This window comes from Oncorhynchus gorbuscha, linkage group LG22 (assembly GCF_021184085.1).
Source record: "Oncorhynchus gorbuscha isolate QuinsamMale2020 ecotype Even-year linkage group LG22, OgorEven_v1.0, whole genome shotgun sequence".
Taxonomy (NCBI): domain Eukaryota; kingdom Metazoa; phylum Chordata; class Actinopteri; order Salmoniformes; family Salmonidae; genus Oncorhynchus; species Oncorhynchus gorbuscha.
In genome coordinates, this window is record NC_060194.1 from 38819678 (window position 1) to 38846785 (window position 27108).

The 27108-nt window shown below is 40.9% G+C and overlaps 1 protein-coding gene across 5 annotated transcripts in view; it reads right to left on the minus strand.

Moving 5' to 3' along the window:
- Positions 1-27108, minus strand: part of LOC124009507 (calmodulin-regulated spectrin-associated protein 2-like) — a 160189-nt gene that overhangs the window by 14308 nt on the left and 118773 nt on the right. For all 5 annotated transcript variants that reach the window (XM_046321349.1, XM_046321348.1, XM_046321347.1 and 2 more), the window contains 7 exons: positions 11209-11350; positions 7595-7734; positions 1810-1900; positions 1546-1642; positions 1355-1377; positions 850-1222; positions 41-710 (listed from right to left, as the gene is read on the minus strand). In XM_046321349.1, coding sequence (XP_046177305.1) covers positions 41-710; positions 850-1222; positions 1355-1377; positions 1546-1642; positions 1810-1900; positions 7595-7734; positions 11209-11350 — 1536 coding nt within the window. The remainder of the gene's footprint in view (positions 1-40; positions 711-849; positions 1223-1354; positions 1378-1545; positions 1643-1809; positions 1901-7594; positions 7735-11208; positions 11351-27108) is intronic.

Below are 27108 nucleotides of genomic sequence, written 5' to 3' on the forward strand. Positions count from 1 at the left end.
GAACAGAGTAATAGATCAGAGAGACAGTTTCTCTACTGACCTCAGGTGTGGCAGTTTGTGCGGGGGGCGTGTTCGGAACATTGAGCTCGGAGCTCTCGGGGGTGGTCCCTCCACTGCTCCGTCCCTCAAGCTTACGAAACTTCTGCTCAGCGAAGCTGGTCATGCGAACCACGCCTCCGCCTGAACCGCCAGAGGACGAGGCAGGGCTGGGCACATGGGACAGGGGGCCGGGGGGCACCGAGCTGGGGCATGGGCTGCTCCTCTCTCCCCTGTCTCCGTTCCTCACCCCCCTCTCTCCATCCCCCTCTGGTAGGGGACAGGATCGGGTCATAGCTTCATAGTCAGGGTCTATATCAGAGTAGTCCCTGAGGGAAGAGTTGTCCTCCTCCAAACTCTCCTGGATGTCCTCTGTCCTCACGTGGATCCCTGTGTCCACCTCATCCGTAGAGGCTGAGTTGGGGTCGGCCTCGTCCGCCCGGGCCTTAGCCGATCCTGGGTAGTCGTCAGGGTCGTGGCCTGGGTCTGGAGGTTCAGCTCCATCATGTAGGAAGAAGCCATTGGCCCCCGGCCCCAGGCTGCCGTGGGGCCTCTCTGTGTCGTCGTGGATGATCTTCAGGGCCTCCTCGATGCTGGGCGGGGTTGACGGCCTGAGGGGTACGGGGGGTGTACTGCCGCCCTTGCCGTTCTCTGGGAGAACGCCATTGGAATATCTAGATTACCAGACATGTATGATAATTTATTAGACACTTATTCATAGCATCTAACAGTTAACATGTATGTAACATATTTACATTCAATATGTGTCCCCCGTACAGACATTAAAACGCGCAACAGATCCATCAGACGTACCTGCTCTGGCTACTGTGTGGCTGAGTCTGCCCACACCCCAGTGCTTTATGGGAGTTGTAGTTACGTGAGTCCCTGTCGTAGTCCTCCTCAGGTATGTGTCCAGCACTGCAACCCTGACCGTTAATGCTGACCGGCTGAAAGGGGAGTTGGTGCCTCATGCCCTCCCGAGGTGTGTGGTGAACTTTGAACCCCCCCAGGCCGTCTGTGCTGGCAGAGCGGGTCATGCCTCGGAGGGAAGGACCCCGACAGGGAGGGGCACTTGGGTCCCCGTCCAGAGGAATCTCAAAGGAGATGCCCCGAGACCGTCTCTCCTTAGGCCACGTCCCAACACAGCCGTCCACATAGCACATGGACGCCGACCTCTTGATCACACCTGCCAGGAACAAGGAAAATGATTAGCTTGGTTCACACAGAGTACCAGTCGTAGTTCAGAGTCGTCAGCCAGATAAGATAAAGGAGTGTTTGTGATTCTGAGGAGAGGGGTAGGTAGTTCCTGTGTTCTTACCTGAAGCAGAGTCTGGTTGAAGCCTGAGAGAGCGTGAGTGAGAGAGCAAGAGAGAGAATATGACCATAAAGCTCAAGAGCATACCTGCTGTAACTGCTAAGTTGAACTATGCTGGACCTTTCACAACATTGCTCAATAAGAGAAAATTAAATAACTACAGGTGATTATATTAATTCCATATGAATTCATACCTGTCATGTTTTGGGCTGTCAGGTCTCTCCCCAAAGTCCTTTTTGGCTGGGCTACACATAGGACCCATAGTTCTGGATGAATGGGCAGGATCACAGGCTGGGTACAAACAAACACTAATCATTCTTCAGGATCCTCAAGTCAATAAAGCTGATCTGAGTTCTGGTGAAAACTGAAATATAATGTGATATGCAAATGAAGTTGATTTATCTTCATAATCCCAACCATCATCATCCTTTTTGGCTTTCAAACACCAATGTCCTTACCTTGTGGGTCAAAGACTCTGGGCTGTACAAACGAAGGCTTCACCACTTCAAACCACCAGAACAGCTCTGCCATAAACACCAGGTAGTTGTTCTGCAACAGGACAAAACACAACATAAACACCAGGTAGTTGTTCTGCAACAGGACAAAACACAACATAAACACCAGGTAGTTGTTCTGCAACAGGACAAAACACAACATAAACACCAGGTAGTTGTTCTGCAACAGGACAAAACACAGCATAAACACCAGGTAGTTGTTCTGCAACAGGACAAAACATAACATAAACACCAGGTAGTTGTTCTGCAACAGGACAAAACACAACATAAACACCAGGTAGTTGTTCTGCAACAGGACAAAACACAACATAAACACCAGGTAGTTGTTCTGCAACAGGACAAAACACAACATAAACACCAGGTAGTTGTTCTGCAACAGGACAAAACACAGCATAAACACCAGGTAGTTGTTCTGCAACAGGACAAAACACAACATAAACACCAGGTAGTTGTTCTGCAACAGGACAAAACATAACATAAACACCAGGTAGTTGTTCTGCAACAGGACAAAACACAACATAAACACCAGGTAGTTGTTCTGCAACAGGACAAAACACAACATAAACACCAGGTAGTTGTTCTGCAACAGGACAAAACACAACATAAACCCCAGGTAGTTGTTCTGCAACAGGACAAAACACAACATAAACACCAGGTAGTTGTTCTGCAACAGGACAAAACACAACATAAACACCAGGTAGTTGTTCTGCAACAGGACAAAACACAACATAAACCCCAGGTAGTTGTTCTGCGACAGGATAAAACACAACATAAACACCAGGTAGTTGTTCTGCAACAGGACAAAACACAACATAAACACCAGGTAGTTGTTCTGCAACAGGATAAAACACACACACAAGTTGGATAGGGGGAAAGGAAATGTAATACATTCAAATAACTGCATTTGTCCAGAAGGTGTCTCTGTTGAGACAAGTCACAGACGAGGCAACATACTGTATAGTGGCTGGTAGATCAATGATGAGGTCAGGGATAGCAGGTAAAGCTGCCTCCAAGCTACCCTGGTTGCTAAGTAACTGAGTGTGGGTGTGTGTGTTATTGGCAGCCTCAGATTTCTCCGTTACCTCAACATCTAGTTTATAGTGGAGAAAATGGATATATATTAGTGTGCCATAGACACACACAACACAGAGTATAATATGGCTTCATTCCTTTAATGATTCATCCACTTCTTCTGACTGGGCTTCTGTCTCTATGGAATGGAGGGTCTTCATTGACCACAACCTCCCCGCAAACTAAGACTGGACTGAAGATTTCAAAACATTGTTGCTTGGATATTCCCCTTTGGATTGTCAAGAGCTTTTGGACATTGAGTTTAGAGTGTAGGACACCCACCCACACTGTGGTGGTCTGGTTGGGTGTTCTGGAGAAAGTTTGGCCAGTAGTGAGTTGGCTCCATGCCAGGGCCTTTAGCTGCTCTTCAGGACACGTTCTCTCACTCTCTGCCCCTCCCTGAGACGCTTGTTGCACTGTGACCAGTCTATACACACCCAGTGGTACATGGTGTGTGTGTGTGTGTGTGTGTGTGTGTGTGTGTGTGTGTGTGTGTGTGTGTGTGTGTGTGTGTGTGTGTGTGTGTGTGTGTGTGTGTGTGTGTGTGTGTGTGTGTGTGTGTGTGTATACACGACAGGTGCCCCCTATTGGTTGTGTTTGTCTCACTAAATAGGAGGTTGGTACAAACACACACACGCACGCACGCACGCACGCACACGCACACGCACACACACACACACACACACACACACACACACACACACACACACACACACACACACACACACACACACACACACACACACACACACACACACAGTCTAAGGAAAGGACACGGTGTGCCAACAGTTAGGGGCAGGACCAGAATCCCAATTGGTTCTGACTAATGTTCCTATACTACATGTTACGCATTCTAGCAGTCTATAACCACATTGCATGGTTACATTACATTACATGTTTACATTACATGGTTACATTACATTACATGTTTACATTACATAGTTACATTACATAGTTACATTACATGTTTACATGACATGGTTACATTACATAGTTACACTACATTACATGTTTACATTACATGTTTACATCACATAGTTACATTACATTACATGTTTACATTACATAGTTACATTACATAGTTACATTACATGGTTACATTACATAGTTACATTACATAGTTACATTACATGTTTACATGACATAGTTACATTACATTTTTACATTACATGGTTACATTACATGTTTACATTACATTACATTTTTACATTACATGGTTACATTACATGTTTACATGACATAGATACATTACATTTTTACATTACATGGTTGCATTACATGTTTACATTACATAGTTACATTACATAGTTACATGTTTACATTACATAGTTACATTACATGTTTACATTACATAGTTACATTACATGTTTACATTACATGTTTACATGACATAGTTACATTACATTACATGTTTACATTACATAGTTACATTACATGTTTACATTACATGGTTACATTACATTACATGTTTACATTACATAGTTACATTACATGTTTACATTACATAGTTACATTACATTACATGTTTACATTACATAGTTACATTACATGTTTACATTACATAGTTACATTACATAGTTACATTACATGTTTACATTACATAGTTACATTACATGTTTACATTACATGGTTACATTACGTTACATTTTTACATTACATGGTTACATTACGTTACATTTTTACATTACATAGTTACATTACATTACATGGTTACATTACATAGTTACATTACATGTTTACATTACATAGTTACATTACATGTTTACATTACATAGTTACATTACATGTTTACATTACATAGTTACATTACATGTTTACATTACATAGTTACATTACATGTTTACATTACATAGTTACATTACATGTTTACATTACATAGTTACATTACATGTTTACATTACATAGTTACATTACATGGTTACATTACATGTTTACATTACATAGTTACATTACATGTTTACATTACATAGTTACATTACATTACATGGTTACATTACATAGTTACATTACATTACATGTTTACATTACATAGTTACATTACATTACATGTTTACATTCACTTGGTTACATTACATTACATTTTTACATTACATAGTTACATTATATGTTTACATTACATAGTTACATTACATGTTTACATTACATAGTTACATTACATGTTTACATTACATAGTTACATTACATGTTTACATTACATGTTTACATTACATAGTTACATTACATGTTTACATTACATGGTTACATTACATAGTTACATTACATTACATGGTTACATTACATAGTTACATTACATTACATGTTTACATTACATAGTTACATTACATTACATGTTTACATTCACTTGGTTACATTACATTACATTTTTACATTACATAGTTACATTATATGTTTACATGACATAGTTACATTACATTACATGTTTACATTACATGGTTACATTACATTACATTTTTACATTACATAGTTACATTACATAGTTACATTATATGTTTACATGACATAGTTACATTACATTACATGTTTACATTACATGGTTACATTACATTACATTTTTACATGACATAGTTACATTACATAGTTACATTATATGTTTACATGACATAGTTACATTACATTACATGTTTACATTACATGGTTACATTACATTACATTTTTACATTACATAGTTACATTATATGTTTACATGACATAGTTACATTACATTACATGGTTACATTACATTACATTTTTACATTACATAGTTACATTATATGTTTACATGACATAGTTACATTACATTACATGGTTACATTACATGGTTACATTACACATTCTGTATGAATGAGCAGTAAATCAGAACTCATGATGTATTATTTTGTAGCACATAAATAATCAACAGTTCTGTCATCCTCTGATAGAAAAGGGCAAAACAACAGAGACAGGGAGAGACAGGGAGAGACAGGGAGAGGCAGGGAGACAGGCACAGAGAAAATAGCATGCCACTTCTCTCTAAGCAGCCTCTGTCTGTCTGTCTTAAGGGGAGAGCTTGGTTAGCTAAAGGGTCCTGTCTGTTTTGGAATAGCAATTACAACATGCATCACAACACACATTACAACACATCATTACAACACAACTCTACACACACACACACACACACACACACACACACACACACACACACATCATTATTAACACACACACACACACACACACACACACACACAACACACATTACTAACACATCATTACAACTCTATGTATCACACACACACACACACACACACACACACACACGCTTATTTGACTTTGCAGAACAGTCAGTATGGCAAAATGTCCCCTCCTATACACACACACACACACACACACACAAATCATTACTAACTCTATGTATCATTACTAACTCTATGTATCATTACTAACTCTGTATCATTACTAACTCTATGTATCATTACTAACTCTATGTATCATTACTAACTCTATGTATCATTACTAACTCTATGCATCATTACTAACTCTATGCATCATTACTAACTCTGTATCATTACTAACTCTATGTATCATTACTAACTATGTATCATTACTAACTCTAACTCTGTATCATTACTAACTCTATGTATCATTACAAACTCTAACTCTGTATCATTACTAACTCTATGCATCATTACCAACTCTATGTATCATTACTAACTCTATGTATCATTACTAACTCTATGTATCATTACTAACTCTATGCATTACTAACTCTGTATCATTAGTAACTCTATGTATCATTACTAACTCTATGTATCATTACTAACTCTATGCATCATTACTAACTCTATGCATCATTACTAACTCTATGCATCATTACTAACTCTATGCATCATTACTCTATGTATCATTACTAACTCTGTGTATCATCATTACTAACTCTATGTATCATTACTAACTCTATGTATCATTACTAACTCTATGTATCATTACTAACTCTATGTATCATTACTAACTCTATGCATCATTACTAACTCTATGTATCATTACTAACTCTATGCATCATTATTAACTCTATGTATCATTACTAACTCTATGTATCATTCCTAACTCTATAAAGGTTCAATTCAAAATACCCCCTTTCAGCCATTTGTCCACACATACCACTCAACGAGATCTATAGCACCACTCTACCTCCAATGTCAACACTCCATAACCCTCCCTACCTAACCCAGGCCATGACCCCCCTGGTCCCTCGTTGTTACCCCTGCCCCCCTCCTGTCTCCCCAGCCCCCTTCCTGTCCCCCCAGACCTCCTCCCGTCCACAGCCTCCCTCTCTGTCCTGTCCCCCTGGTTCTACCTTGATGGAAGAGTGGGCATAGAGCCTACCTTGATGGAAGAGTAGGCGTAGAGCCTACCTTGATGAAAGAGTGGGCATAGAGCCTACCTTGATGGAAGAGTGGGCATAGAGCCTACCTTGATGGAAGAGTGGGCATAGAGCCTACCTTGATGGAAGAGTGGGCATAGAGCCTACCTTGATGGAAGAGTGGGCATAGAGCCTACCTTGATGGAAGAGTGGGCATAGAGCCTACCTTGATGGAAGAGTGGGCATAGAGCCTACCTTGATGGAAGAGTGGGCATAGAGCCTACCTTGATGAAAGAGTGGGCATAGAGCCTACCTTGATGGAAGAGTGGGCATAGAGCCTACCTTGATGGAAGAGTGGGCATAGAGCATGTCCTCCAGGGAGAAGTGGCAGCAGTGGTTGAGGTTGTCCCTACAGAACTCCTGCACCAGCTGCAGATTGTACAGACTGTCAGCCAGCGACATGGTCTCCTTCAAACAGATATCTGGAGGGTGGGGAGAGGAGAGAGCACAGGGGCGGAGTTAGAGTTTAAGGGTTTGTTTTCAAATATATCCGAAAAGCTTCAGCAATGCATCAATGGCTTGCTTGTTTGGGGTCACTTAGAAATGTCCTTGTTTTTGAAAGAAAAGCACAAAAAAAATGTCCATCAAAATAAAATAAAATTGATCAGAAATACAGTGTAGACATTGTTAATGTTGTAAATGACTGTTGTAGCTGGAAACGGCAGATTTTTTAAATGGAATATCTAAATAGGTGTACAGAGGCCCATTATCAGCAACCATCACTCCTGTGTTCCAATGGCACGTTGTGTTAGCTAATCCAAGTTTATCATTTTAAAAGGCTAATTGATCATTAGAAAACCCTTTTGCAATTATGTTAAAGCAATAAAACTGGCCTTCTTTAGACTAGTTGAGTATCTGGAGCATCAGCATTTGTGGGTTCGATTACAGGCTCAAAATGGCCAGAAACAAATACCTTTCTTCTGAAACCCGTCAGTCTATTCTTGTTCTGAGAAATGAAGGCTATTCCATGCGAGAAATTGCCAAGAAACTGAAGATCTCGTACAGCGCTGTGTGCTACTCCCTTCACATAACAGCTCAAACAGTCTCTAACCAGAATAGAAAGAGGAGTGGGAGGCCCCGGTGCACATTAGAGTACATTAGAGTGTCTAGTTTGAGAAACAGACGCCTCACAAGTCCTCAATTGGCAGCTTCATTAAATAGTACCTGCAAAACACCAGTCTCAACATCAACAGTGAAGAGGCGACTCCGGGATGCTGGCCTTCTAGGCAGAGTTCCTCTGTCCAGTCTCAACGTCAACAGTGAAGAGGTGACTCCGGGATGCTGGCCTTCTAGTTCCTCTGTTCAGTGTCTGTGTTCTTTTTCCCATCCTAATCTTTTCTTTTCATTGGCCAGTCTGAGATATGGCTTTTTCTTTGCAACTCTTCCTAGAAGGCCAGTATCCCGGAGTCGCCTCTTCACAGTTGACGTTGAGACTGGCGTTTTGTGGGTACTATTTAATGAAGCTGCCAGTCGGAACACAGGAGTGATGGCTGCTGATAATGGGCCTCTGTACGCCTATTCCATAAAAGAATCCGCCGTTTCCAGCTACAATAGTCATTTACAACAATAACAGTGTCTACACTGTATTTCTGTTATTTTAATGGACAAAAAAATGTGCATTTCTTTCAAAAACAAGGACATTTCTAAGTGACCCCAAACCTTTTAACGGTAGTGTACGTATACAGTTTATACAATATATATTATTGAGAGTGGCCATGGTCTGTCTTAAAAACATTGAAATGTATTTACATTTGTACTTTATTAGAAATGTATCTTTTATAAAGTATTTAGTATTATTTGTAGTATTTGGCCAGAATAACAGTGGGAGGAGGCAGGGTTAGAAGGCAGGGTCGGGGGCAGTGAACATCTGATAGTAGCACACAGAGCCATCTATATTTGACTGGTAGAGGGAGTGGAAATGTTTATCTTTCAATAAATAAGTCAACATTCTTCATCCAACGGACTATGTTGCTATTAACCCCTGACCAATCACGTCTTAGCCTGGCCCTGGGGCATTATTGGAATAGTGGGTGGAGTCTGGCCCACTGGCTACTGTATAAACAGGCCACTAATCACTCACTCACTCACTCACTCACTCACTCACTCACTCACTCACTCACTCACTCACTCACTCACTCACTCACTCACTCACTCACTCACTCACTCACTCACTCACTCACTCACTCACCACTCACTCACTCACTCTCTCTCTCTCTCACTCTCTCTCTCTCTCTCTCTCTCATGTCTCTGCTCCCCTCTCCCCTCTCTCTCTCCTACGCTATCTCTCATGATATGTATTTCACTCAGATTTAATTGTTCATCCCCAAATGACACCATTATTATTGCATAAACCTGAACCTCATGGACTCTTTGACGTTGTTGGCCAAATTGTACACATTGACTTCATCACTAGGGGCTAATCTTCTTTCCAATGGAATCATTCTGGATCATATCTACTGGGCAGGATGGAGGAGAAGCTATTCTCCCTCTTCTCTCTGTGTGTGTGTTAGCTATTCTCTCTCTTCTCTCTGTGTGTGTGTTAGCTATTCTCTCTCTTCTCTGTGTGTGTGTGTTAGCTATTCTCTCTCTTCTCTCTGTGTGTGTGTGTTAGCTATTCTCTCTCTTCTCTGTGTGTTAGCTATTCTCTCTCTTTGTGTGTGTGTTAGCTATTCTCTCTCTTTGTGTGTGTGTTAGCTATTCTCTCTCTTCTCTCTCTGTGTGTGTTAGCTATTCTCTCTCTTCTCTCTGTGTGTGTGTTAGCTATTCTCTCTCTTTGTGTGTGTGTTAGCTATTCTCTCTCTCTTCTCTCTGTGTGTGTGTTAGCTATTCTCTCTCTCTTCTCTCTGTGTGTGTGTTAGTTATTCTCTCGCTTCTCTCTGTGTGTGTTAGCTATTCTCTCTCTGTGTGTTAGCTATTCTCTCTCTTCTCTCTGTGTGTGTGTGTTAGCTATTCTCTCTCTTCTCTCTGTGTGTGTGTGTTAGCTATTCTGTCTCTTTCTCTGTGTTAGCTATTCTCTCTCTTCTCTGTGTGTGTTAGCTATTCTCTCTCTCTCTGTGTTAGATATTCTCTCTATTCTCTGTGTGTGTTAGCTATTCTCTCTCTTCTCTGTGTGTGTTAGCTATTCTCTCTCTTCTCTCTTCTCTGTGTGTTAGCTATTCTCTGTAAGACTGAGATCATGGTGATAAGGGAGGTTCCTGTCAGCTGACAGGAATTTCAAGGTCAGGGGTCACTGTCACTGTTGTCTGCATGTCTAATGAAAAAAACAATATTGCTGTTGATGGTACTTTGACAACATCAATGATTTTAATTCATAAATGCAACGAGTCCATTTGGAATCCCTTTACAGCAACAGTTGGCTGTAAATTATTTTTCTATTTTAAATAAATGTTGTGATTTTCAAACGGGAAAAACACATGTGGTTGTGTAATGGCAGGGTCAGGGGAAAGGTCATACCATGGGGAAATTCCCTCTTCAGTTGTCTGTGAGTCTAATGGTTGAAACAATGTAGCTATTGATGCTACTGGTACTATTGATGCTACTGGTACTATTGATGCTACTGCTACTCGTATCTTTTTCATTTACAAGTAATAATTTTCTTGAGCCCTGAGGTAATTCTGTTCCCAAACAGTCCCTCTCTAATACTTCAACAGCTGTTGGATGCATACTGTCACCTTATAGTTATCACATTGTCCAGCAAATATATTGTTTGCTGTGATTGAATGCCATATTTTCTAATATAACTAATTTCTGTGATTCTGGCCCAACTTCACCTATGCTCATCTGGTCAAACACTTGTGTAACAGCCTACTGTACTTTCCATTCTGAGTTACGTTACTGTAAACCAACTAGAGAAGGCTACAGGTATGAAGTGATAGAATAATCCTCCTGTACGGTACCTTCCAGTCTGATGGACGTTGTGCAGTAGAAGTGAAGGAGTGCGGCCAGGGCACAGCCATCTGTGTTGTCCTTCAGCAGATTGTCCACCAGGGGGAGTGATGGAGCTGCCCTCTGTTGGGCATACTCCCTCCTGTAGCGCGCCTGCAGCCATGGCAACAACAACACGGAGAGATAACGGTCAGTGACAGTTAATGTATGGAATCAGAGTAAGGAGAGGGACGTATGGATGTATATAAAGGCTCCTCACACTCAAATGTACACAAGCACTCTTTGTCACGCACAGATGCACTGTTACAAACACACAGACGCACGCACGCACGCACACACGCACACACACACACACACACACAGTAGTTTGTAGAGACATTGACGGATTGACCAATACCATCTTTACTAGGCTACGATGCTCTCTTTACTAGGCTACAATACCATCTTTACTATGCTACGATGCCCTCTTTACTAGGCTACGATGCCCTCTTTACTAGGCTACGATGCCCTCTTTACTAGGCTACGATGCCCTCTTTACTAGGCTACGATGCCCTCTTTACTAGGCTACAATAGCATCTTTACTAGGCTACAATACCATCTTTACTAGGCTACGATGCCATCTTTACTAGGCTACGATGCCCTCTTTACTAGGCTACGATGCCCTCTTTACTAGGCTACAATAGCATCTTTACTAGGCTACGATGCCATCTTTACTAGGCTACGATGCCATCTTTACTAGGCTACGATGCCCTCTTTACTAGGCTACGATGCCATCTTTACTAGGCTACGATGCCCTCTTTACTAGGCTACAATAGCATCTTTACTAGGCTACGATGCCATCTTTACTAGGCTACGATGCCCTCTTTACTAGGCTACGATGCCATCTTTACTAGGCTACGATGCCCTCTTTACTAGGCTACAATAGCATCTTTACTAGGCTACGATGCCATCTTTACTAGGATACGATGCCCTCTTTACTAGGCTACGATGCCCTCTTTACTAGGCTACGATGCCATCTTTACTAGGCTACGATGCCCTCTTTACTAGGCTACAATAGCATCTTTACTAGGCTACGATGCCATCTTTACTAGGATGCGATGCCCTCTTTACTAGGCTACAATAGCATCTTTACTAGGCTACGATGCCCTCTTTACTAGGCTACAATAGCATCTTTACTAGGCTACGATGCCATCTTTACTAGGATACGATGCCCTCTTTACTAGGATACGATGCCCTCTTTACTAGGCTACAATAGCATCTTTACTAGGCTACGATGCCATCTTTACTAGGCTACGATGCCATCTTTACTAGGCTACGATGCCCTCTTTACTAGGCTACAATAGCATCTTTACTAGGCTACGATGCCATCTTTACTAGGATACGATGCCCTCTTTACTAGGATACGATGACCTCTTTACTAGGATACGATGCCCTCTTTACTAGGCTACAATAGCATCTTTACTAGGCTACAATACCATCTTTACTAGGATACGATGCCATCTTTACTAGGCTACGATGCCATCTTTACTAGGATACGATGCCCTCTTTACTAGGATACGATGCCCTCTTTACTAGGATACGATGCCCTCTTTACTAGGCTACAATAGCATCTTTACTAGGCTACGATGCCATCTTTACTAGGATACGATGCCCTCTTTACTAGGCTACGATGCCCTCTTTACTAGGCTACGATGCCCTCTTTACTAGGATACGATGCCCTCTTTACTAGGATACGATGCCCTCTTTACTAGGATACGATGCCCTCTTTACTAGGATACGATGCCCTCTTTACTAGGCTACGATGCCCTCTTTACTAGGATGGGATGCCATCTTTACTAGGATGCGATGCCATCTTTACTAGGATACGATGCCCTCTTTACTAGGCTACGATGCCATCTTTACCAGGATGCGATGCCATCTTTACTAGGCTACGATGCCATCTTTACTAGGATACGATGCCATCTTTACTAGGATACGATGCCCTCTTTACTAGGATACGATGCCATCTTTACTAGGCTACAATACCATCTTTACTAGGCTACGATGCCATCTTTACTAGGATACGATGCCCTCTTTACTAGGCTACAATAGCATCTTTACTAGGATACGATGCCATCTTTACTAGGATGCGATGCCCTCTTTACTAGGCTACAATAGCATCTTTACTAGGCTACGATGCCCTCTTTACTAGGCTACAATAGCATCTTTACTAGGCTACGATGCCATCTTTACTAGGATACGATGCCCTCTTTACTAGGATACGATGCCCTCTTTACTAGGCTACAATAGCATCTTTACTAGGCTACGATGCCATCTTTACTAGGCTACGATGCCATCTTTACTAGGCTACGATGCCATCTTTACTAGGATACGATGCCCTCTTTACTAGGCTACGATGCCATCTTTACTAGGCTACGATGCCATCTTTACTAGGCTACGATGCCCTCTTTACTAGGCTACAATAGCATCTTTACTAGGCTACGATGCCATCTTTAATAGGATACGATGCCCTCTTTACTAGGATACGATGCCCTCTTTACTAGGCTACAGTAGCATCTTTACTAGGCTACGATACCATCTTTACTAGGATACGATGCCATCTTTACTAGGCTACGATGCCATCTTTACTAGGATACGATGCCCTCTTTACTAGGATACGATGCCCTCTTTACTAGGATACGATGCCCTCTTTACTAGGCTACAATAGCATCTTTACTAGGCTACGATGCCATCTTTACTAGGATACGATGCCCTCTTTACTAGGCTACGATGCCCTCTTTACTAGGCTACGATGCCCTCTTTACTAGGATACGATGCCCTCTTTACTAGGATACGATGCCCTCTTTACTAGGATACGATGCCCTCTTTACTAGGATACGATGCCCTCTTTACTAGGCTACGATGCCCTCTTTACTAGGATGGGATGCCATCTTTACTAGGATGCGATGCCATCTTTACTAGGATACGATGCCCTCTTTACTAGGCTACGATGCCATCTTTACCAGGATGCGATGCCATCTTTACTAGGCTACGATGCCATCTTTACTAGGATACGATGCCATCTTTACTAGGATACGATGCCCTCTTTACTAGGATACGATGCCCTCTTTACTAGGATACGATGCCCTCTTTACTAGGCTACAATAGCATCTTTACTAGGCTACGATGCCATCTTTACTAGGATACGATGCCCTCTTTACTAGGCTACGATGCCCTCTTTACTAGGCTACGATGCCCTCTTTACTAGGATACGATGCCCTCTTTACTAGGACACGATGCCCTCTTTACTAGGACACGATGCCCTCTTTACTAGGATACGATGCCCTCTTTACTAGGATACGATGCCCTCTTTACTAGGCTACGATGCCCTCTTTACTAGGCTACGATGCCCTCTTTACTAGGATGGGATGCCATCTTTACTAGGATGCGATGCCATCTTTACTAGGATACGATGCCCTCTTTACTAGGCTACGATGCCATCTTTACCAGGATGCGATGCCATCTTTACTAGGCTACGATGCCATCTTTACTAGGATACGATGCCATCTTTACTAGGATACGATGCCCTCTTTACTAGGATACGATGCCATCTTTACTAGGCTACGATACCATCTTTACTAGGCTACGATGCCATCTTTACTAGGATACGATGCCCTCTTTACTAGGCTACAATAGCATCTTTACTAGGATACGATGCCCTCTTTACTAGGCTACAATAGCATCTTTACTAGGGTACGATGCCCTCTTTACTAGGATACGATGCCCTCTTTACTAGGCTACGATGCCCTCTTTACTAGGCTACGATGCCCTCTTTACTAGGCTACGATGCCCTCTTTACTAGGCTACGATGCCCTCTTTACTAGGCTACGATGCCCTCTTTACTAGGCTACGATGCCCTCTTTACTAGGCTACAATAGCATCTTTACTAGGCTACGATGCCATCTTTACTAGGCTACGATGCCATCTTTACTAGGCTACGATGCCCTCTTTACTAGGCTACGATGCCATCTTTACTAGGCTACGATGCCCTCTTTACTAGGCTACAATAGCATCTTTACTAGGCTACGATGCCATCTTTACTAGGATACGATGCCCTCTTTACTAGGCTACAATAGCATCTTTACTAGGATACGATGCCATCTTTACTAGGCTACGATGCCATCTTTACTAGGCTACGATGCCCTCTTTACTAGGCTACAATAGCATCTTTACTAGGCTACGATGCCATCTTTACTAGGATACGATGCCCTCTTTACTAGGATACGATGCCCTCTTTACTAGGCTACAATAGCATCTTTACTAGGCTACAATAGCATCTTTACTAGGCTACGATGCCATCTTTACTAGGCTACGATGCCCTCTTTACTAGGCTACAATAGCATCTTTACTAGGCTACGATGCCATCTTTACTAGGATACGATGCCCTCTTTACTAGGATACGATGCCCTCTTTACTAGGCTACAATAGCATCTTTACTAGGCTACAATACCATCTTTACTAGGATACGATGCCATCTTTACTAGGCTACGATGCCATCTTTACTAGGCTACGATGCCCTCTTTACTAGGCTACAATAGCATCTTTACTAGGCTACAATACCATCTTTACTAGGATACGATGCCATCTTTACTAGGCTACGATGCCATCTTTACTAGGATACGATGCCCTCTTTACTAGGCTACAATAGCATCTTTACTAGGATACGATGCCCTCTTTACTAGGATACGATGCCCTCTTTACTAGGCTACGATGCCCTCTTTACTAGGCTACGATGCCCTCTTTACTAGGCTACGATGCCCTCTTTACTAGGCTACGATGCCCTCTTTACTAGGCTACGATGCCCTCTTTACTAGGCTACGATGCCCTCTTTACTAGGCTACGATGCCATCTTTACTAGGCTACGATGCCATCTTTACTAGGCTACGATGCCATCTTTACTAGGCTACGATGCCCTCTTTACTAGGCTACGATGCCATCTTTACTAGGCTACGATGCCCTCTTTACTAGGCTACAATAGCATCTTTACTAGGCTACGATGCCATCTTTACTAGGATACGATGCCCTCTTTACTAGGCTACAATAGCATCTTTACTAGGATACGATGCCATCTTTACTAGGCTACGATGCCATCTTTACTAGGCTACAATAGCATCTTTACTAGGATACGATGCCCTCTTTACTAGGATACGATGCCCTCTTTACTAGGCTACGATGCCCTCTTTACTAGGCTACGATGCCCTCTTTACTAGGCTACGATGCCCTCTTTACTAGGCTACGATGCCCTCTTTACTAGGCTACGATGCCCTCTTTACTAGGCTACGATGCCATCTTTACTAGGCTACGATGCCATCTTTACTAGGCTACGATGCCATCTTTACTAGGCTACGATGCCCTCTTTACTAGGCTACGATGCCATCTTTACTAGGCTACGATGCCCTCTTTACTAGGCTACAATAGCATCTTTACTAGGCTACGATGCCATCTTTACTAGGATACGATGCCCTCTTTACTAGGCTACAATAGCATCTTTACTAGGATACGATGCCATCTTTACTAGGCTACGATGCCATCTTTACTAGGCTACGATGCCCTCTTTACTAGGCTACAATAGCATCTTTACTAGGCTACGATGCCATCTTTACTAGGATACGATGCCCTCTTTACTAGGATACGATGCCCTCTTTACTAGGCTACAATAGCATCTTTACTAGGCTACAATAGCATCTTTACTAGGCTACGATGCCATCTTTACTAGGCTACGATGCCCTCTTTACTAGGCTACAATAGCATCTTTACTAGGCTACGATGCCATCTTTACTAGGATACGATGCCCTCTTTACTAGGATACGATGCCCTTTTTACTAGGCTACAATAGCATCTTTACTAGGCCACGATGCCCTCTTTACTAGGATACGATGCCCTCTTTACTAGGCTACGATGCCCTCTTTACTAGGATGCGATGCCATCTTTACTAGGATACGATGCCATCTTTACTAGGATGCGATGCCATCTTTACTAGGATACGATGCCCTCTTTACTAGGCTACAATAGCATCTTTACTAGGCTACGATGCCCTCTTTACTAGGATACGATGCCCTCTTTACTAGGCTACGATGCCCTCTTTACTAGGCTACAATACCATCTTTACTAGGCTACAATACCATCTTTACTAGGCTACAATACCATCTTTACTAGGCTACAATACCATCTTTACTAGGCTACAATACCATCTTTACTAGGCTACAATACCATCTTTACTAGGCTACAATAGCATCTTTACTAGGATACGATGCCCTCTTTACTAGGATACGATGCCCTCTTTACTAGGATACGATGCCCTCTTTACTAGGATACGATGCCATCTTTACTAGGATGCGATGCCATCTTTACTAGGATACGATGCCCTCTTTACTAGGCTACAATAGCATCTTTACTAGGCTACGATGCCCTCTTTACTAGGATACGATGCCCTCTTTACTAGGCTACGATGCCCTCTTTACTAGGCTACAATACCATCTTTACTAGGCTACAATACCATCTTTACTAGGCTACAATACCATCTTTACTAGGCTACAATACCATCTTTACTAGGCTACAATACCATCTTTACTAGGCTACAATACCATCTTTACTAGGCTACAATAGCATCTTTACTAGGATACGATGCCCTCTTTACTAGGCTACGATGCCCTCTTTACTAGGCTACGATGCCCTCTTTAAGTCGCTCTGGATAAGAGCGTCTGCTAAATTACTTAAATGTAAATGTAATTTACTAGGCTACGATGCCCTCTTTACTAGGCTACGATGCCCTCTTTACTAGGCTACGATGCCCTCTTTACTAGGCTACGATGCCCTCTTTACTAGGCTACGATGCCCTCTTTACTAGGCTACGATGCCCTCTTTACTAGGCTACGATGCCCTCTTTACTAGGCTACAATAGCATCTTTACTAGGCTACAATACCATCTTTACTAGGCTACAATACCATCTTTACTAGGCTACAATAGCATCTTTACTAGGCTACGATGCCCTCTTTACTAGGCTACAATAGCATCTTTACTAGGCTACGATGGCATCTTTACTAGGATACGATGCCCTCTTTACTAGGCTACGATGCCCTCTTTACTAGGCTACGATGCCCTCTTTACTAGGCTACGATGCCCTCTTTACTAGGCTACGATGCCCTCTTTACTAGGCTACGATGCCCTCTTTACTAGGCTACAATACCATCTTTACTAGGCTACAATAGCATCTTTACTAGGCTACGATGCCCTCTTTACTAGGATACGATGCCCTCTTTACTAGGCTACAATAGCATCTTTACTAGGATACGATGCCCTCTTTACTAGGCTACAATAGCATCTTTACTAGGATACGATGCCCTCTTTACTAGGCTACGATGCCCTCTTTACTAGGCTACAATACCATCTTTACTAGGATACGATGCCCTCTTTACTAGGATACGATGCCATCTTTACTAGGATACGATGCCCTCTTTACTAGGATACGATGCCCTCTTTACTAGGATACGATGCCCTCTTTACTAGGATACGATGCCCTCTTTACTAGGATACGATGCCCTCTTTACTAGGATACGATGCCCTCTTTACTAGGATACGATGCCCTCTTTACTAGGATACGATGCCCTCTTTACTAGGATACGATGCCCTCTTTACTAGGATACGATGCCCTCTTTACTAGGATACGATGCCCTCTTTACTAGGATACGATGCCCTCTTTACTAGGATACGATGCCCTCTTTACTAGGATACGATGCCCTCTTTACTAGGCTACGATGCCCTCTTTACTAGGCTACAATAGCATCTTTCCTAGGATACGATGCCCTCTTTACTAGGATACGATGCCCTCTTTACTAGGCTACAATAGCATCTTTACTAGGATACGATGCCCTCTTTACTAGGCTACAATAGCATCTTTACTAGGATACGATGCCCTCTTTACTAGGCTACAATAGCATCTTTACTAGGCTACGATGCCCTCTTTACTAGGCTACAATAGCATCTTTACTAGGCTACAATAGCATCTTTACTAGGCTACAATAGCATTTTTACTAGGCTACGATGCCCTCTTTACTAGGCTACAATAGCATCTTTACTAGGCTACAATAGCATCTTTACTAGGATACGATGCCCTCTTTACTAGGCTACAATAGCATCTTTACTAGGCTACGATGCCCTCTTTACTAGGCTACAATAGCATCTTTACTAGGCTACAATAGCATCTTTACTAGGCTACAATAGCATCTTTACTAGGCTACGATGCCCTCTTTACTAGGATACGATGCCCTCTTTACTAGGCTACGATGCCCTCTTTACTAGGCTACGATGCCCTCTTTACTAGGATACGATGCCCTCTTTACTAGGATACGATGCCCTCTTTACTAGGATACGATGCCCTCTTTACTAGGATACGATGCCCTCTTTACTAGGATACGATGCCCTCTTTACTAGGATACGATGCCCTCTTTACTAGGATACGATGCCCTCTTAATAGGATACGATGCCCTCTTTACTAGGCTACGATGCCCTCTTTACTAGGCTACGATGCCCTCTTTACTAGGCTACGATGCCCTCTTTACTAGGCTACGATGCCCTCTTTACTAGGCTACAATAGCATCTTTACTAGGCTACAATACCATCTTTACTAGGCTACAATACCATCTTTACTAGGCTACAATACCATCTTTACTAGGCTACGATGCCCTCTTTACTAGGCTACAATAGCATCTTTACTAGGCTACAATAGCATCTTTACTAGGCTACAATACCATCTTTACTAGGCTACAATAGCATCTTTACTAGGCTACAATAGCATCTTTACTAGGCTACAATACCATCTTTACTAGGCTACAATACCATCTTTACTAGGCTACAATAGCATCTTTACTAGGCTACGATGCCCTCTTTACTAGGCTACAATACCATCTTTACTAGGATACGATGCCATCTTTACTAGGATACGATGCCCTCTTTACTAGGATACGATGCCCTCTTTACTAGGATACGATGCCCTCTTTACTAGGATACGATGCCCTCTTTACTAGGATACGATGCCCTCTTTACTAGGATACGATGCCCTCTTTACTAGGATACGATGCCCTCTTTACTAGGATACGATGCCCTCTTTACTAGGATACGATGCCCTCTTTACTAGGATACGATGCCCTCTTTACTAGGATACGATGCCCTCTTTACTAGGATACGATGCCCTCTTTACTAGGATACGATGCCCTCTTTACTAGGCTACGATGCCCTCTTTACTAGGCTACAATAGCATCTTTCCTAGGATACGACGCCCTCTTTACTAGGATACGATGCCCTCTTTACTAGGCTACAATAGCATCTTTACTAGGATACGATGCCCTCTTTACTAGGCTACAATAGCATCTTTACTAGGATACGATGCCCTCTTTACTAGGCTACAATAGCATCTTTACTAGGCTACGATGCCCTCTTTACTAGGCTACAATAGCATCTTTACTAGGCTACAATAGCATCTTTACTAGGCTACAATAGCATTTTTACTAGGCTACGATGCCCTCTTTACTAGGCTACAATAGCATCTTTACTAGGCTACAATAGCATCTTTACTAGGATACGATGCCCTCTTTACTAGGCTACAATAGCATCTTTACTAGGCTACGATGCCCTCTTTACTAGGCTACAATAGCATCTTTACTAGGCTACAATAGCATCTTTACTAGGCTACAATAGCATCTTTACTAGGCTACGATGCCCTCTTTACTAGGATACGATGCCCTCTTTACTAGGCTACGATGCCCTCTTTACTAGGATACGATGCCCTCTTTACTAGGATACGATGCCCTCTTTACTAGGATACGATGCCCTCTTTACTAGGATACGATGCCCTCTTTACTAGGATACGATGCCCTCTTTACTAGGATACGATGCCCTCTTTAATAGGATACGATGCCCTCTTTACTAGGCTACGATGCCCTCTTTACTAGGCTACGATGCCCTCTTTACTAGGCTACGATGCCCTCTTTACTAGGCTACGATGCCCTCTTTACTAGGCTACAATAGCATCTTTACTAGGCTACAATACCATCTTTACTAGGCTACAATACCATCTTTACTAGGCTACAATACCATCTTTACTAGGCTACGATGCCCTCTTTACTAGGCTACAATAGCATCTTTACTAGGCTACAATAGCATCTTTACTAGGCTACAATACCATCTTTACTAGGCTACAATACCATCTTTACTAGGCTACAATAGCATCTTTACTAGGCTACGATGCCCTCTTTACTAGGCTACAATACCATCTTTACTAGGATACGATGCCCTCTTTACTAGGATACGATGCCCTCTTTACTAGGCTACAATACCGTCTTTACTAGGATACGATGCCCTCTTTACTAGGCTACAATACCATCTTTACTAGGATACGATGCCATCTTTACTAGGCTACAATACCATCTTTACTAGGATACGATGCCATCTTTACTAGGCTACAATACCATCTTTACTAGGCTACGATGCCCTCTTTACTAGGCTACAATACCATCTTTACTAGGCTACAATAGCATCTTTACTAGGCTACGATGCCCTCTTTACTAGGATACGATGCCCTCTTTACTAGGCTACAATACCATCTTTACTAGGCTACGATGCCATCTTTACTAGGATACGATGCCCTCTTTACTAGGCTACAATACCATCTTTACTAGGCTACGATGCCATCTTCACTAGGATGCGATGCCATCTTTACTAGGATACGATGCCCTCTTTACTAGGATACGATGCCCTCTTTACTAGGATGCGATGCCATCTTTACTAGGATACGATGCCCTCTTTACTAGGCTACATCTTTACTAGGTTACTTGACATTGTCCTGTACGGCATAGATGCTGTATCGTTGTTGAATGCAAAAACAGTCAGGCAAACAGGCTACACATCCACTGGGATGTGAGAACACTGAGAACACGACCATAACCAGGATTAGATTCTGTACTGTAACTACACCTAGGTCTTACTGTTCATTGATTGACACATTTATCTACATGAACCATTAGCACCAGATCAATCTACTGTTCTACAGTACCCTACAGGTATAAATCTACTGTTCTACAGTACCCTACAGGTATAAATCTACTGTTCTACAGTATCCTACAGGTATAAATCTACTGTCCTACAGGTATAAATCTACTGTTCTACAGTACCCTACAGGTATAAATCTACTGTTCTACAGTACCCTACAGGTATAAATCTACTGTTCTACAGGTATAAATCTACTGTTCTACAGTACCCTACAGGTATAAATCTACTGTTCTACAGGTATAAATCTACTGTTCTACAGTACCCTACAGGTATAAATCTACTGTTCTACAGTACCCTACAGGTATAAATCTACTGTCCTACAGTATCCTACAGGTATAAATCTACTGTTCTACAGGTATAAATCTACTGTCCTACAGGTATAAATCTACTGTTCTACAGGTATAAATCTACTGTCCTACAGGTATAAATCTACTGTCCTACAGTATCCTACAGGTGTAAATCTACGATTCTACAGGTATAAATCTACTGTTCTACAGTATCCTACAGGTTTAAATCTACTGTCCTACAGGTGTAAATCTACTGTTCTACAGGTATAAACCTACTGATCTACAGTACCCTACAGGTATAAATCTACTGTTCTACAGTATCCTACAGGTATAAATCTACTGTTCTACAGGTATAAATCTACTGTCCTACAGGTATAAATCTGTTCTACAGGTATAAATCTACTGTCCTACAGTATCCTACAGGTATAAATCTACTGTTCTACAGGTATAAATCTACTGTCCTACAGGTATAAATCTACTGTTCTACAGGTATAAATCTACTATCCTACAGGTATAAATCTACTGTTCTACAGGTATAAATCTACTGTCCTACAGGTATAAATCTACTGTTCTACAGGTATAAATCTACTATCCTACAGGTATAAATCTACTGTTCTACAGGTATAAATCTGTTCTACAGGTATAAATCTACTGTCCTACAGTATCCTACAGGTATAAATCTACTGTTCTACAGGTATAAATCTACTATCCTAAAGGTATAAATCTACTGTTCTACAGGTTTAAATCTACTGTTCTACAGGTATAAATCTACTGTTCTACAGGTATAAATCTACTGTTCTACAGGTATAAATCTACTGTTCTACAGGTATAAATCTAATGTTCTACAGGTATAAATCTACTGTTCTACAGGTATAAATCTAATGTTCTACAGGTATAAATCTACTGTTCTACAGGTATAAATCTACTGTTCTACAGGTATAAATCTACTATCCTAAAGGTGTAAATCTACTGTTCTACAGGTTTAAATCTACTGTTCTACAGGTATAAATCTACTGTTCTACAGGTATAAATCTACTGTTCTACAGGTATACATCTACTGTTCTACAGGTATAAATCTACTGTCCTACAGGTATAAATCTACTGTTCTACAGGTATAAATCTACTGTCCTACAGGTATAAATCTACTGTCCTACAGGTATAAATCTACTATCCTAAAGGTATAAATCTACTGTTCTACAGGTATAAATCTACTGTCCTACAGTATCCTACAGGTATAAATCTACTGTTCTACAGGTATAAATCTACTGTCCTACAGGTATAAATCTACTGTTCTACAGGTTTAAATCTACTGTTCTACAGGTATAAATCTACTGTTCTACAGGTATAAATCTACTGTCCTACAGTATCCTACAGGTATAAATCTACTGTCCTACAGGTATAAATCTACTGTTCTACAGTATCCTACAGGTATAAATCTACTGTGTTACAGGTATAAATCTACTGTCCTACAGTATCCTACAGGTATAAATCTACTGTTCTACAGGTATAAATCTACTGTCCTACAGGTATAAATCTACTATCCTAAAGGTATAAATCTACTGTTCTACAGGTATAAATCTACTGTTCTACAGGTATAAATCTACTATCCTAAAGGTATAAATCTACTGTTCTACAGGTTTAAATCTACTGTTCTACAGGTATAAATCTACTGTTCTACAGGTATAAATCTACTGTTCTACAGGTATAAATCTACTGTTCTACAGGTATAAATCTACTGTCCTACAGGTATAAATCTACTATCCTAAAGGTATAAATCTACTGTTCTACAGGTATAAATCTACTGTTCTACAGGTATAAATCTGTTCTACAGGTATAAATCTACTGTCCTACAGTATCCTACAGGTATAAATCTACTGTTCTACAGGTATAAATCTACTATCCTAAAGGTATAAATCTACTGTTCTACAGGTATAAATCTACTGTTCTACAGGTATAAATCTACTGTTCTACAGGTATAAATCTACTGTTCTACAGGTATACATCTACTGTTCTACAGGTATAAATCTACTATCCTAAAGGTATAAATCTACTGTTCTACAGGTTTAAATCTACTGTTCTACAGGTATAAATCTACTGTTCTACAGGTATAAATCTACTGTCCTACAGGTATAAATCTACTGTTCTACAGGTATAAATCTACTGTCCTACAGGTATAAATCTACTATCCTAAAGGTATAAATCTACTGTTCTACAGGTTTAAATCTACTGTTCTACAGGTATAAATCTACTGTTCTACAGGTATAAATCTACTGTCCTACAGGTATAAATCTACTGTTCTACAGGTATAAATCTACTGTCCTACAGGTATAAATCTACTATCCTAAAGGTATAAATCTACTGTTCTACAGGTTTAAATCTACTGTTCTACAGGTATAAATCTACTGTTCTACAGGTATAAATCTACTGTCCTACAGTATCCTACAGGTATAAATCTACTGTTCTACAGGTATAAATCTACTGTCCTACAGGTATAAATCTACTGTTCTACAGGTATAAATCTACTGTCCTACAGGTATAAATCTACTATCCTAAAGGTATAAATCTACTGTCCTACAGGTATAAATCTACTATCCTAAAGGTATAAATCTACTGTTCTACAGGTTTAAATCTACTGTCCTACAGGTATAAATCTACTATCCTAAAGGTATAAATCTACTGTTCTACAGGTATAAATCTACTGTTCTACAGGTATAAATCTACTGTCCTACAGGTATAAATCTACTATCCTAAAGGTATAAATCTACTGTTCTACAGGTTTAAATCTACTGTCCTACAGGTATAAATCTACTATCCTAAAGGTATAAATCTACTGTTCTACAGGTATAAATCTACTGTTCTACAGGTATAAATCTACTGTTCTACAGTATCCTACAGGTATAAATCTACTGTCCTACAGGTATAAATCTACTGTTCTACAGTATCCTACAGGTATAAATCTACTGTGTTACAGGTATAAATCTACTGTCCTACAGTATCCTACAGGTATAAATCTACTGTTCTACAGGTATAAATCTACTGTTCTACAGTACCCTACAGGTATAAATCTACTGTTCTACAGTACCCTACAGGTATAAATCTACTGATCTACAGTACCCTACAGGTATAAATCTACTGTCCTACAGTATCCTACAGGTATAAATCTACTGTTCTACAGGTATAAATCTACTGTCATACAGGTATAAATCTGTTCTACAGGTATAAATCTACTGTCCTACAGTATCCTACAGGTATAAATCTACTGTTCTACAGGTATAAATCTACTGTCCTACAGGTATAAATCTACTGTTCTACAGGTATAAATCTACTGTTCTACAGGTATAAATCTACTGTCCTACAGGTATAAATCTACTGTGTTACAGGTATAAATCTACTGTCCTACAGTATCCTACAGGTATAAATCTACTGTTCTACAGGTATAAATCTACTGTTCTACAGTACCCTACAGGTATAAATCTACTGTTCTACAGTACCCTACAGGTATAAATCTACTGTCCTACAGGTATAAATCTACTGTTCTACAGGTATAAATCTACTGTTCTACAGTACCCTACAGGTATAAATCTACTGTTCTACAGTACCCTACAGGTATAAATCTACTGTTCTACAGTACCCTACAGGTATAAATCTACTGTTCTACAGTACCCTACAGGTATAAATCTACTGAACTACAGTATCCTACAGGTATAAATCTACTGTTCTACAGGTATAAATCTACTGTCCTACAGGTATAAATCCACTGTCCTACAGGTATAAATCTACTGTCCTACAGTATCCTACAGGTATAAATCTACTGTCCTACAGGTATAAATCTACTGTCCTACAGTATCCTACAGGTATAAATCTACTGTTCTACAGGTATAAATCTACTGTCCTACAGGTATAAATCTACTGTCCTACAGGTATAAATCTACTGTCCTACAGTATCCTATCCTACAGGTATAAATCTACTGTCCTACAGGTATAAATCTACTGTCCTACAGTATCCTACAGGTATAAATCTACTGTCCTACAGGTATAAATCTACTGTCCTACAGTATCCTATCCTACAGGTATAAATCTACTGTCCTACAGGTATAAATCTACTGTCCTACAGTATCCTACAGGTATAAATCTACTGTTCTACAGGTATAAATCTACTGTCCTACAGGTATAAATCTACTGTCCTACAGTATCCTACAGGTATAAATCTACTGTTCTACAGGTATAAATCTACTGTCCTACAGGTATAAATCTACTGTTCTACAGGTATAAATCTACTGGTTTCCGGTTCCGGTTGGAGCGAGTGGTCGCATCTGCACGTCGCTCCAACGGGTAGTATAACTTTTTCATTATATTCATTATATTTCATTATATCACAACGGTTTGATTTGTCTTATCTTAGCAATTTCTTCTCAGCTAGCTACATAGCCGTCTTTGTATCAAAGATAATTGCGTAATTATCGTATTTCGCCGTCCTAACGTAGTCTTCACTAGCCAGCTAGCTAACGTCCACTGATTAGCTGCACTGGAGAAACTGTTAC